Source organism: Embiotoca jacksoni, unplaced genomic scaffold (genome assembly GCF_022577435.1).
Source record: "Embiotoca jacksoni isolate LCO1_2020_lvr unplaced genomic scaffold, fEmbJac1.0.p SCAF_2, whole genome shotgun sequence".
In the NCBI taxonomy this organism is placed as follows: domain Eukaryota; kingdom Metazoa; phylum Chordata; class Actinopteri; family Embiotocidae; genus Embiotoca; species Embiotoca jacksoni.
The window spans coordinates 13,086,359-13,100,507 of NW_027185340.1; the positions used below are offsets into that span (position 1 = coordinate 13,086,359).

At 41.6% G+C, this 14,149-nt stretch overlaps 1 protein-coding gene across 9 annotated transcripts; it reads right to left on the bottom strand.

Moving 5' to 3' along the window:
- Window positions 1-2,135: 2,135 nt before the first annotated feature.
- Window positions 2,136-14,108, bottom strand: sona (SON DNA and RNA binding protein a). 9 transcript variants are annotated; one of them, XM_069154629.1, is made up of 11 exons: window positions 13,922-14,087; window positions 11,780-11,848; window positions 11,562-11,648; window positions 10,777-10,987; window positions 10,241-10,317; window positions 8,357-10,144; window positions 7,745-8,147; window positions 6,884-7,401; window positions 6,185-6,663; window positions 5,616-5,708; window positions 2,136-4,419 (listed from the first exon to the last, which is right to left on the bottom strand). In XM_069154629.1, exons 3-10 carry the CDS (start codon window positions 11,587-11,589, stop codon window positions 5,634-5,636), a joined length of 3,579 nt encoding a protein of 1,192 aa, XP_069010730.1. In that variant the 5' UTR covers window positions 11,590-11,648; window positions 11,780-11,848; window positions 13,922-14,087; the 3' UTR covers window positions 2,136-4,419; window positions 5,616-5,633. The 9 variants fall into 9 exon arrangements, with proteins under 9 accessions (XP_069010730.1, XP_069010726.1, XP_069010734.1 ...); XM_069154625.1 differs by having other exon boundaries at window positions 11,767-11,848; window positions 13,922-14,086; XM_069154633.1 differs by having other exon boundaries at window positions 14,024-14,070.
- Between the last annotated feature and the right edge of the window lie 41 nt (window positions 14,109-14,149).

The following is a 14,149-nucleotide window of genomic DNA, read 5'->3' on the forward strand; positions in this document are numbered from 1 at the left end:
CTCATAACAGATTGAAGTGATGAGAGGACTAAAGGGGAAAAAAAATGAAAACATTGCACTGTCAGTCCAAAGCCTTTAATCTAGTGTAATGTGAAAGACTGTGAAAAACTTTAGTGTGGAGTTTTAACCTTCATTCATTGAGCAGTTCCATAGATTAAAGGCTTTCAAACTTTCTTCATGAAGACTGCCCTGGGTCGTTCATCTTAACTCAACATCTGAGGAAAACCGAGGACTTGTATACTAAAAATATATTTTTTTTTTTACGTATCAAATACCCTAACCTACTTTACTACTGTTACTCTAATCTTTAAAGCTTTAAAAGCCCTTCTTGCTGATGGAGAAGGTCAAAAACCTGTGATTTTACAGATTTTAGATTTCTCGATTTAAATCTCTGACCTCAACAATAATAGCACAGAGGAAACAAAGAGAAAGGGCACCACTTGTAGGAGGGATTCATAATTACAGGCATTTCCTATCCTAAATCATTTTCTGAAAGGTCACTTTAATTATCCAAATACCAGGGATATGACATGGTAGCATAAGCCCATTTCAAACACTATCATTATCTTTATCTTTCTTTCACATAGGCAAAACACAAACTGATCACACATACGAGCACACCGTTTTACAAATCAATAAACTGTGCAGTCAGATTGGGCTGTTGGGCTCCATCTCTGTTGTGAAGGCGTTTCATTATATGTGAAACTGATCACTCACTGCTGAGCAACGCCAGATCAATGTCACTCCACTTGACGTTTATGCTATGACCCCATTTATACCTGTCAGTGCCAATTCTAATAGTAAACAAAGGAAACTCAGTTTTCCACACAATGCTAACCAGATACTTCACCCCCAACATTTTTGCTGCACACAGCACACGGGCTACTTGACATTTCCATTTGGTCAAATTCAAGTAAGTACAATTTTTTAAATAAATGTTATGGTGGCCATTTGGGGCAGCCATCTGGTGTAATATTGTATATTCTAACTTGGTAGAGTGTGATGCATGTGTGGGAACAAAAAGTAATAACTTTTTTCACCACAATCCATAATTTTAAAAACATGCCCGCCTTTGCTGTTTGGAAAATAAAGATCCAAGAAAAGGCATGAAGAGCCCTGTTTCTACTGATAATGAAATTTTTCAGTTTTAAATATGTTATCTGGCTCCCTGCCCTTTAGAAAACTGGTATTTTTCCAAAAGGGCAAATAATACTCAACTGGAGCCTCTTTTGTAAAATAGCTCCATGACTTTGATACAGATCATTTGAGATATGTAGCAACTTTTAATCTTTTTTATTTATTTATTTTTTACAATAAATTACACTCAAAGCTAATATTTTTAATCCCACCAGCAATTTTGCCAACTGTTGAACTAATCTTGAAATCCACAAGACAATTTGATTGAATATTGAACATGCATTGTTTATTTCACAATCTTTCTTTGGAAAGTTTATTTCATGAAAGATAATTACTCATCTCAAAATAAAACGTGTGCATTTTGTTTTCTATATAAAAGCAGAGATCGGGTTTGCAAAAAGCAGAAGTTAAAGTAGTTTTAATGGCTTTTTTGCTATAGAACAGGGGTCTTCAATGTTTTTCAGGCCAAGGACCCCCAAACTGATAGAGATGTAGCAGGGACTCCCTACTATATATATTGTATAAAATTGTGTTTCATATTAAACTGGAGGAGTGCAGGAGGCTTGGAGGGACAGGTCCAGGTCCAGGCTAGTCTCGCGCTTAAACCACCTTGATAAAGGTGAATGCTAATGAACAGAACTAATGCGATGTAAACTGCCAACATATTTAACATTGAGTTCAGAGTTAGTAACCATCACACTACATCACAGAAGAGACTGGTTTCAGAAGCTCCTCACATAAACTTTGATGTGGGGAAGGCTGGTTTCCAGTTCAATGCATTTACTGGAATGAGCTGCAACACAACATGAAGCTGAAGATATTTATTCCTCTCGGGGACTTTGAAATGTAATCGGATATTTCTACTTCTATGTGAATTTTGGAATTAATGTGGATGTGTGATATTTTGGGAGCAAATTCCTTTTGTCTTTGTCTCAATGAGACTCAATAAATAAAGCTCAACTAAGTGACTACAGCACACAAGGACAACAATATATACAGATTGTTGAGGTTTTTAATAATCGTCAACACATTTATGTACAAAGCAAGCGATGTCATATTCAAATGACCAAAAGAGAAGAAAGAAAAAAAAAACAAAGACTCCTAAAATGCATTTTATTCTTTTTTTTTCCTGTCATTAAAATAGCTGAAGGTTATCTCAGGGAATCGATCCAAGGGGTTTAACATGGGTGGTACAGACTAAGTAGAGTGTAAATTTGACACAATCTCCACAGATTATCTTCAGGTCAAACAGCCCTGGGCATGGGAGGGTGACAAAGCATGATGGATTTAGAATTTCTTCCTGCAAGCTCAATATTTTTTTTATAAAACCACAGAAAGCTCGTCCCTGTCAGTTTCCCCAAAAGCACCAAGTTTGTTCTTCAGCCATCTAACGGGACCAAAGCACTCAGTGAAACATGTTTACCCAACAATCACAATACAGGCTGGGGTGACAGCATCCACAGGAGAAGCAGATATCACGTTTTTGTAGACCAATTGAATCGGGCTTGTTGGGAGTCTTACGTTTGCAAATTACAACCCTCCATTTACCACCCGAATTCTGGCTGAGCGATGTGTACAGTTCATGTGGCTGTAGTTCTTCCTTCAAAACAAGCATCTTGAGATAAGAACCTGATTGTCTAATACACAAAACATTAAACTGTGACATTGCTCAGAACAAACTCAACTTTTAACCTTATATAGTAAAAATCATTTGCCACCCTCGATGTAATAGCATGAATTATGTTCTCCATGTGTGCCTTGAAAAAAATAACACGCACCACTGAAATGTATGTTTTGAAAATGTAAACACCCAAACAGAAAGCCAAAGATCTCCCTAAAGTAAATTCAAAAACTGCTTACATCATGTATTCTGCCACAGTGAAATAGAAATGTCTTCTAAACAAGTAATTACCTCCACTTACAGCTTTTTTACAGTATGTTTAAAGGAATATGCATGTACTCTAAAGAAAACAACAACAAAAACATCATAAATAGCTTGAGCTTGGTGGTGAAAGATCTATTCAACTGATCCCAGTTGTGATCGAATTCAGGTATTTCTACCCCTTGTCTCAAGTATCATAGAAGGTCCTGTGAGGCTGGCAAGATCCAAACAAGACAGGAAACCAAAAAAGCAAAACAAAGAATGACAAATGGCAATTTGCACTCAACTAAATATCGTCTAGCTATAAAATGGGATTATTGCAATTAAAAAATATTGATGGTATGCTTTCTGTGCATCGTAAATGAAATCACACAATAACGCATGTTGTTGAAACTCTTAGAGGATGCACTGCCAATTCGAATCTAGAGCAAAACATGTTCCAAAGTGGGAATAACCCAACGGAGGCCAGATGAAAGACCTAGTTAGAGTCAAAGATTAGCTTGGTGTCATTTTTTTTTTTTTTTTAATTATTAAAAAGAGGGAAAGAACTCACCCAGGGCGGTCCAAACCAAACGGTTTATGTTCTGTGAAAGATTCTCGTCGCCAGAATTCAAACCTTCTTCTTCTGCAGCTAATATACTCAATTGACCCGTTCCTTCTAATAATCAGATCTGGCACGAACATGTTCTCCCTCTCTTACCCCGGAGAGTCACGTTGGTGAAAACAAATACGCGAGGATCTACTATCTCGAACTTCATCTGCATTATTTGTTCATAAAACCAGGGACTAGAGATAACCGAGGGGAATACAGCAGAACAAGGAAGCAGTCTCCACTTAACACAATTCTTAAGAAAGCATAAAGGTAAAACAAATTTAGAGAAACTAAGAGAACTTTTACAAAAACACTTGCGCCACTAGTTAGTTTGGTTTGTTTCCTCTTAAGTCTTTACAACAGTGACTGCTGGAATAAGCAGCGACACTGAGGGGTTGGTGGTGAAAGTCACTACACACACAGACACACAGACAGACAGACACACACACACACACACACACACACACACACACACACACACACACACACACACACACACACACACACACACACTACAGCCATGAAACTGCACACATCTGTGTGTCCCGTTCTCTCAGTGGTATCACAGGTGACAGTCTGACAGTCTCTCGCTTTTACACAAACAGGAACAAGCTGGGGAGCAGAGTGGGCCGATGGCTGGTGCCAGTACTCCTACATTGTAACTGTGACAACTAGGGTGCTCTTCCACTCGGTCAGGCCATCAAGCTAACAGAGGGAACTGTGGGAAGGTGAATCCTCCTCTAAAGAATTTTTTTTTTTTTTTTTTTTTTTTTTTTTACAATTTCCTTCAGTCCTTTGAGGGGACGAGCTGTGTGCAGACAAAGAAAGAGAAAAGGTCAAAGTTAGTATGAACATTGTCTGTAGTATTCATTAATAGATGAAAAGTAAAATAATGTATACACAGAACAATAAGCTTCATTATAGCCAACTGGTAAAATTTCTCTTTTTAGCAAACAAAAACGAGGAAAAACTGTTTAAATCGTATAAAATAAGACAATTACAGTTTACGAGTTTGGCTAATTGTTCACTTTAAATTGTATCGCGGCAAGAACACGCACAACAATCATATGGGTCTCAGACATATTTGTGATTAAGCATGCTTATTTGAAAAATAAAATAAAATAGTAGAGCACAGAAAAAAGGTAAATAAGATGTTGTTTCTTTCAGGAGGGCGGGGGTCTTGTTGGGGGAGACAATAGCGAAACACTTTCAGGCATGCTTGTTAGATAAGCTGCACACAGTTATGGTGCGTCACGGCATGATGTCATTACGTCAGGTCGGAATATTTCCATCATCACAATACGCATTTATTTTTAAATATACCGGTATTAGTGTGAACACCCGTACTTGTTACAATACACTGTAAGCCCTGCAGTACCATGACATACAAACAACTTTAGTACAAAGTGTTTTGGGCAGGTGAAGTAACCAGTGGTCTAAAAAGTCACTGCAGGTCCATAAACAAAAGGAAAATGTGAAATTGGTCTGGGTTCAAAACAAAACAAAACAAAAACTCTCAAATAATGAATGGGTTGATTGTATTTTAACAAGTCCCTGATAAATGACTTAACTAATCATAAATGATGAACGATGAAGGGAAGAGGAATGGGTAACAGAAAAGGTGGTTAAAAAAAAAGGGAGTAGTAAGCCAAAGGGGAAGGCTATAAAGAAAGAAAAATATCATTCTATTTGCATTTAATTGAGTGACAGATTAAAGTTGATTCCAATTGGAGACGGCCAAATGAGTATGTGGCTACTGAATCATTGATCCACTGGATAAGTGGACATCAATCTAATAAGGTTAAAAAATGTAAATACAAAAGTGCAATGCCGCTGCAAAAAATTAAACACTCAAATATGGCACGCCAAATGCTTTTTTAATATCAGAAATAAAAAAAAAATAAAAAAAAACATTTGCCACAACAGAATGGAGTGAAATCTGGAATATTAAGACAAAAACACAGACTGATGAACAAATGGAAGAATAAAGATTGGAAATTTTACCGTGACAGCATGAAGGTTTTAGCTTTCATCGTCCGAGACGTGGGGTTTAGCAATGGCCATCTCCTCCTTGCTATTTGCAATCATCTTACATTTCTACAAAAACAGGGGGAAAAACCCATCAGTTACTTTATAATGACACAAGAACTATATTTACAAATACAGTCTATATGAGTATTTGGATACTTCTTCTCTAGACTCTGTCCTGTCTGTATTTAAAGGGGGTTTACATCGATGTGGAATTAACTGGGTGGAAGACAAATCCCTTTTAACAGAAAGTGCCCACATTTGGAGGTTAAAAAGTAGATACACACAAAGTCAAACAGAGAAATTTACAGTCAATGACCGTCTGAAGTCTTCAAATTAGAGATATCCACAAATGCTTTGAATCTTCTCTGATGACGCTTTCCTAGGCCTTAACTTTTGAACCTTTGAAATTCATGTGGTGTGTTTTCTAAGGGCTATATCACAAACTCATGTACACCTAATCAAATTTAAGCTGAACGTGCAGAAGCATAGAGCCCGAAGAGAAAAAAAATAAACGTGCACACATTTTACACAATCACATTTACCTCAGTAAGCTCCTTGATGGTATGTATGTTAGCCTGCTGAGTGACTTTCCTCTTTGCTTCCTCAATGTGGTCCAGGTTTAGAGTTGGTGTTGGCGGGGCAAGGCACGGGGGAGGCTTGTTAGTAATGGTAGGAAGCGGGGCAAGGGGAGGCATGGCCGCCAGGGCACCCATGTTGGTCAAAGCAGCTGTCATAGTAGCTGCTGTCATACTTGCCATAGCAGCACTCATGGTGATGTTTGACATGCTGGGCATTCCAGGAATAGTGGGTAACCCCATTGGACCCATGTTGCCCATATTCGGCATCCCCATGCCCATTGGAAGAGGTAAAGGTAAAGGTAAGGACATGGGGGTAGGAGATGGAGTGGGCAGAGGGAGCTGGAGGATGGCTTTTGGCCGAAGACTCTCAGGAATGGGAACACCCGCCTTGGCGCACATGGCAGCAGCATTAGCCTTGGCTATCTCCAGCAGCTGATCCTTGTCTGAGAAAAAGAAGGGTAAAAGGAAGACAGAGGTAGGATAAGGCAAACGGCACAGGGTGGGAAGATTGAAATGAAAACAAGGCAAGTATTAGAGCAGCGTAAAATACAGTATCTAAAAGCAAATGATGTAAAGTTACTGCATGTATGTTTATGAATCTACCAATGAAGTGTAAACTACCTTACTTGTGATTGTCATTAGTTACAAATGTAAATGTTTTACCCAGTTCGGTGAGCCGTGGAGGAGTCTTGCTGGTGCTGCGTCGTGTCCGGGACCCTGAGCGGCGCTGTTTGCGGAGGATGAGAACTGGAGAATGGCTAGGCTCCCTCTTCCACCTGTCCCGTCTATCGAAGGAACGACTGCGAAATACCGGGCGCCTCCCTCGACCCCTTGACCTTGACCTTCGTCTACGATCGGAGGAACGAGTCCTAGATCGCCTGCTTCGGTCTCCCGATCGGGACCTTTTCCTCCGGCCTGTGGAGCGGCTCTTCGATCGCTTGTTCCTGTCTGTGGACTTGGACCGCCTCCTTCCTCGGGCATTTGGTGAACGAGATCGCCTCTTGCGTGTTGGAGAGCGGGACTTGGATCGGCGGGTTCTGGTTCGGGACCTCGAACGCTTACGTCTTGCGGCAGAGCGTGACTGTGAACTCCGCCGTCGGGCGGGACTCCGGGATTTGGACCGTCGCTTCTTCTTTAGTGATGGCGAGACAGATTCTCTTTTCCTAACTGGAGACTTGGACCTGAGGAAAGGCGAATGATAAAATTGACGAATAAGTGCTCACACTCCTGCAACTTAATACACTGGGATATGGAACAGTTATACAACAAGCAGAAGGGCAGGATTGCTCAAACAATAGAGATGGCTTCATTTGTTTAACTTGTTAGTTATGTTTAGTAACGTAGCATGATGTCAATACTGGGTCTGGAGAACAAATGCCTTTGCAGTTCCCATTTTACGCGGTCTTAAACATCTAATTCCTTGCAGATCTTTAGGTAATTTAATCCAAAACTCTTTAAGGGCCCACATATATTGATATATACACTCGATTCATGATGTAGGACACGTACTACCACATTACAAACCTTGACTGCTTTCTTCTGGATGTAGAAATGGAAGTTGAACGCCGAGGCAATGATGTTGAACGCGACAGTTTCCTGCGATCCGTAGGCGAGCGCGACTTGGACAGCTGCTTCTTCTGTACTTCCGGAGATGCTGAACCTGAGGAGCTTCTCTGGCTTTTAGACACCATTTTAACTGGAGATTCCTCTTCTTCGTCGGACCCTTCCGAACAATCTGACCCACCGGGGCCAGTCCCAGGCTCTTGGGAAACAGACCTGGACCTTGAAACATCTTGTGTAATGGCTGAGCTGGCGGGTTCCTTCTGCTCCTCGTCATGGTTTGGAGCAAGCTGATCCTGGAACTTATCTGAAGAGTTCCCAAATTGGGAGCTGGTGAAAGTTGCTGGGGGCATGGGTTTCCAAGTACCTGCAAGGTGCGTGTTAAATGACATGGCGTAAAGACATGGACAATTTAGGGGAACAAAACCCTCAAATTTATCCAATGATTTGAGTCATTGGAATTGAATGATGAATAGGAGTAACCTCTCGAGTTAGAACATTCTTGGTAACTGTGCGGATAATCAATTTGAGTTGTCATAGTTTGCTTAAAAACATACAGAGTGAAAAGGGTCTTACCTGTTGTTGCAGTAAGTCCTCCATTTTCTTCAGCTGCCTTTCCAACAGCTGTCAACTCTGCCTTAGGGGAGGGAGACTTCTCCTCTTTGACAGGGGAGGCAGATAAGGATCTGGCTGGGGATGAGCTTTCAGAATGCCCATCACTTGATTCAGATCTGGACTTGGATCTGTTCAAGTCTGAGACAGATTTAGACTTTGACCTTTTTACCATCTTCTTGGGAGATTTGGACCTCCTCTTGCCAGCCTGTGGCGAGTGTGACTTAGACCGGTGCCTTCGAGACAGTGAGCGGGACTTGGAGCGTTTGCTAGACCTGGGAGGAGAACGGTTTCTCCTAGCGGGGGACCGAGAGCGCTTTCTGACTGGCGATCTGGATTTGGTCCGTTTACGAGGACTCTTTGATCTAGAGCGACGGTTGCGCTTGAGAACTACAACGGAACGTGACCGAGTTCGTCTGCTCCTGCGGACTGAGCGTGAACGTGAGCGCCGGGATCTGGGGAGTGGTGACCTCCTGCGTCGAGACAAAGATCGACTCCTGGAGCGCCTGCCTCCTGCTCGCCTTGCAGGTGATCTGGATCTGGACCGACGAACAGGGCGTCTAGATCTAGAACGGGAGCGGCGAGTTCTCGTTATGGAACGTGACTTTGAACGTCTGCCAACTGCACCGCCTCGTGTGCCCCCACGGGGACGCGACTCTGACCTTCGACTTCTCCTTGGAGATCGAGACAGAGAGGGAGACCTGCGCCCACCGCGCTTAGGGGATCGGGAAACCTTTCTTTTGGGAGAGGGTGAACTCCGCCGGCGCTTTGGGGAAACAGACAAGGAACTCCTTCTTCGTTTAGGAGACTTGGACTTCCTCGGAGACTTTGACACCTTCTTCTTGGGGGTGAGGGAACGAGAGGTAGATCGGGACAGCCGGCTAACTCTCTTGGGAGACTTGCGGGATGGCGAGAGCGACTTTCTCCTAGATTTAGGGGACTGAGAACGGGACAGCTGTCGACTCTTTTGAGGACTCAAAGACCGTTTTCCCTTTGAGGTTGACCTAGAATGGGTTCTTGATCGCTCCTTCATAAATGCTGCTGTTTGACCGCCACTCTGCTGCCTGCTGGCACTAGGTGATGGTGACCGGCTCAGACCTGACCCAGACCTCTTAATGTCCAGGCCCCTGGAAGGGGAAGGAGACATGGACGAATCATGCTCCTTTACTTTTGCCCTCTGAACTGAATTAGTCTGATCTTTCAGGCCTGCGTCATCTCTTGAGGTCGTACCTTCCTGTTTTGGGATGATGTCAGGCAATTCCTGGGCATGGCTGAATGCACCATCTGCATGACTACCATCTGTCTTAACCTTAACTGTTGCCGTCTGTGTTATTTCATCCTGGCTCGCAGAAGTTGATGTCATGTCCTTTTCTGATTCATTTGTGTTACTACCCTTCCCTCCAGTCGGTGACACGTCCATATCCGTTATCTCTTCTTTTTTTACCCCAAGCAGTTCAGGTTTCTGCAAGAGGATGGATCCTGCCTTCTCTTCCCCTCGTTTGCTTTTTGGAACCAGTCTGGATACTAGCTCTTGGAGGTCAGATGCTGCAGCGGCAGAGTATTTATCATCACCAGCCGCTTTTCCTCTTTCACCTTCAGATTCAGAACCTGAAGCTGAGCTGCTTTCAGATGGGGAGCGGGATGGTGATTTCTTTTCCTGCTTTTCATCTTTCTTCCTCTTCTTTTTCTTTCTTTTGGCCGTGTGTCTTTTGTGTTTTTTGGATTTTGTCTCCCCTTCCATTTCTACACGATCTAAAAGAGGAAGTCATGATTTTTTTTTTTTTAAATCAATCAATCCTCTGATTAAAAAGGAAATATCAGTTATGGTTGTGTGAGACTGTCTCCTACCTGTAATTGCATCTCTTTTGCCTTCCTCCTTCAGCCCACAATGGTCTTCAGTGGCTGCAGCTGCTGCCAGTCTGGCACTAAATACACAAATAAATCTAGTTTAACAAAAACCTTTTCTTGTAAGATTGAAATAAAAACAAACACAAGTGTGTTACCATGTCGATTTGTGCAAAACTGGGCGCACGGTGCAATTTTATTGGTGTCAAACATTGGGTTAGCATTGCATTGTGCCCATTGACAATCTTCCAAGATAATGTGGGAAATATTAATATGTAACCATTTTCCATCAAAAATCCACCAACATTGCAAAGAAATGTATCAATTTCCTTTGCTGAATGTTTTTTCGAGTCATAAACAACATTCAAAACCTGGGGAGGCAGCGTGATATTAAATCTGAACAGCAAGAGATTACAAAAAAAAAAGAAGCAAAACATGTCATTTGTTTTCATTTTTTGTTAGTGAAGTTAATTCATTTATTAGAAAATGTATAATTTTGATGGTGTACAGCTGCAACGCTTCAGAATAGTTTTCCTGACCTGGCTCTGGTGGTCCTGACAGGTCTCGGTGGAGGTGGAGGATCTACATCCGAGTCAGCACCAGACTCCGAACTGCTCTCCTTCTCGCCCTTCTTTTTCTTGCTCTTCTTCTTCTTGCTCTTGTGTTTTCTATGCTTCTTGTTTTTCTTGTGGGGTGGCTCAGTCCCTTCCTTGGTATTGATGTCATCTTTCTCTGGTGCTTCATCCTCACCTGCACAGGGAGCCCAGTATTTCTGATTACACAAGTCTTTGGCAAATCCTTCACAAAACCTCGAGCAGGTTGTTAGGAATGAATTCTGCACTAATTTTGCTTCATCTGAAGGCTTGTATCGAATATCTTAACTATTTACCCAGCATAGTTGCACAGACTGTTATGGGAAATTCCACAGACATTGGTTAGCTCCTCACCTGACCAATACAGCATTCAACATAATGCTTATCTATTTATTGTATTATTTGTTTTAATTATAATGATGAGCATGGCTGGTGAAATGTATTCCTCCAAGTAACAAAGACTCAACCACATTTAAACGCATGCACAATGACTTCTGTGCAACATGGAGTTTTCTAGAAATAGAAAGTAGCTGGAAAGTCATTTCTAGAAAATAAAATAACCATCTGTCATTTTCTATCTTTTAAATGGACAACAATGGATTTGCATGATAAAGAAACAGACTGACAGTTTAACCTGTAATCTAGGTGAAAACACTAGTATAACAAGCAACAACTAATTAGGTAGAAAATTAACCAAAAACAGATGTCTTTAAGAAATTTCAATCACTTACCTAAAGGAATATCCACTTCACATTCCATTTTGTCCCGATTTAGTAAAATGCACTCTTAATGTCACTGAGGTGCTGGATCGCTAAACACTATAAAAGAAAAAAAAAATGTAATTTAAGCAACAAAGAATGTAATAGCAACAGAAAAATAATTATCGATTTCATGATTATATGGCATCTTAATTACACAGACTGCTGTTGTAGTCACCTCTCTTAATCACCTGTGATCAACCAAAGATACAAAGACTAGAAACGTCCCAAGAGGATTACAGATTTGAGCTAATCTTGTGCTGAAATGAGGCAAAGACAAAAAAAAATTAAATAAAACCGTTATACCAAACAACAACAACAAGCCTTGTGCCCTGGGAAAAGCAAGCCTTTACTCCCTCTTCATTTAGAAACAGGTAGAGTGATAACTACTGACATCAGAAGGACATGTTTCAACTATTGTGATAGAAAATGTTCGCATCACATTTGGTAGTCCGACCTAAACTAATTATTTTAATTAACAATTTAACTGTTTGACTGGCAAAATCAGACCGCTTCACTGAGCACAAACTCCAATACTATGAAAAATCTACAGTATGTCTCAGCACAAAGACTAAATACTGACAATATTACTGAGGATAACTGAGTGACTTATTACCCTTTTTCTTTCATATCACAGTTAGAAAACACACTTTGTTAGTTTCCACAACACAATTTAATAAGGTTAAAATCAGAAAACTGCAGGTGCAAGTGAACAGTGGCATGTATCTTCTAACGGACTACCTATCTTTGTTGATTAAATGGATTGCAAGCATCTAAAGCTGCCAAAGGAAAAATAACAAGCCATATCTGTCTGGTTATGGTTACAATGCAATAGTCCCCAGTGTGTGAAATACTCTCCTGCCTAGTTTGTTCTCAGATTCCCACAAAGACTTGAGCGGGGGTATTCCTGCCTAATCATCTGGGACAAAATAACCACAACCTACTCTAAACCAAAGGTAAGATTCCTCACAGAGTCTACTGGACAACAGTGAAACTAGATTATTATAGCAAATTAATTTCATGAATATGTAACTATAGAGCTTGGTCACATGGTTTCAAGCAACAATAATCCATGAGGCTGTCAGGATGCTGACCTCTCTCCCCTCTGCCCCATAAAATCCGAGCTTTTGCACTCTGGACCCATATTTGCACTACGTTGTCTGTATTATCATTATTATTATTTTTTTTTTTTTGTAGTTGCATATTTATGCTTTTCTTGTTTTGTCTATTTATTTGTCTACATGCAGTAGGAAATTGGATCCATTTGTTAATTTTTTTTTTTTTCCCCAAAATTACGTGATCATGCATAGTTTTTTGGTGAACGAACTGCCCCCCATCCCCACCGCTACCACAGCACAGAGGAGCCCTCCAAAAAAAAACAAAAAAAACCTGTGAAAAGCATGTTCACAGCTGGGCAGAAAAATAAATAAATATATAAACATATATACATATATGTATTTATTTAATTTTATACATTTGACCAAAACGCTGCATTTAACTAAAAAAAAAACCAAAGTCCTCGTCCTGTAGCTGTAACAAAGACAACACGAGCTCTTCCTCTACGAGTCAACAACGTGAGCGGCGCCGCCGTCCACCATCACCGGAGAGAAACCCACAAGCCCACAACGCATCCGACTAAATTCACGTCCAGCCTTCACCAGCGGAACCGATCAACCCCGCCCGTAAACACGAAGCCACCGGTGGTCAGATTAAACTCACGAAAAGCCACCGCGTCCAGTTCAGGTTTCCCCCTCTTCACTGAAAGCTAACCACCGGAGCTACGACTTCCTCCTCAACACGTTATTCTACATCTCAAGAAACAAAAAAACAAAAAACACGTTTAACTTTTCTGTTTCCGATTATAACACCAGCATTTTATTTTTTTTTTTGGTATTTTATTTCTTTAAAAGATAAACCACAAAATACAATCCCGTGTAATCTGTGTGTAAAAACCTTCCGATCGGAGACGACGAGTTTGAAACAACGAAGACTTCGTGAACACGTTCACGTTACATGATGCTAACCAGCGTCGGGCCTCGAGCTAGCGTCGACGGTCGGTCACAACACCGCGGCGGGCACCGGCCGGGACAACGTGACGGTAACGTAACAAGGACTTCGTATTTAATGCGCATCTGGTGTTGTATATCATCTAAACACACGCCGGACGACGTATAAAAGCGATGAAGGCTTTGAACGTGGCCGTGTGCACGCTGCGGCCTCCTGACGGCGAGCGGAGCTATTTTAACGAGAGCTTAAAACATTTAGCCGCTTTCGAGCGGAGCAAAATCCGCTCCGTTCATCGCGACGGTGCGAATCCTTCAGCGCGTAATTACCCCCTCGCGTGTGTTTTGCCGGCTGTTGTTCCCGCGTTAGAAAACGCCGGACGCCCGCAGTCCCGGATCGCTTGAAACACAGCAAACCTTGAGTGTGCTAACCGTTGTCGTTAGCCAACCAGCTCATCCGCCATGATGGGGACAGACATCCCGGCATGCCATGCTGCGCGGTTTGAATGGCGGCGTCACTGTCTCCTAGGCAACGCTTTCACGCTTTCACGGTAGTAA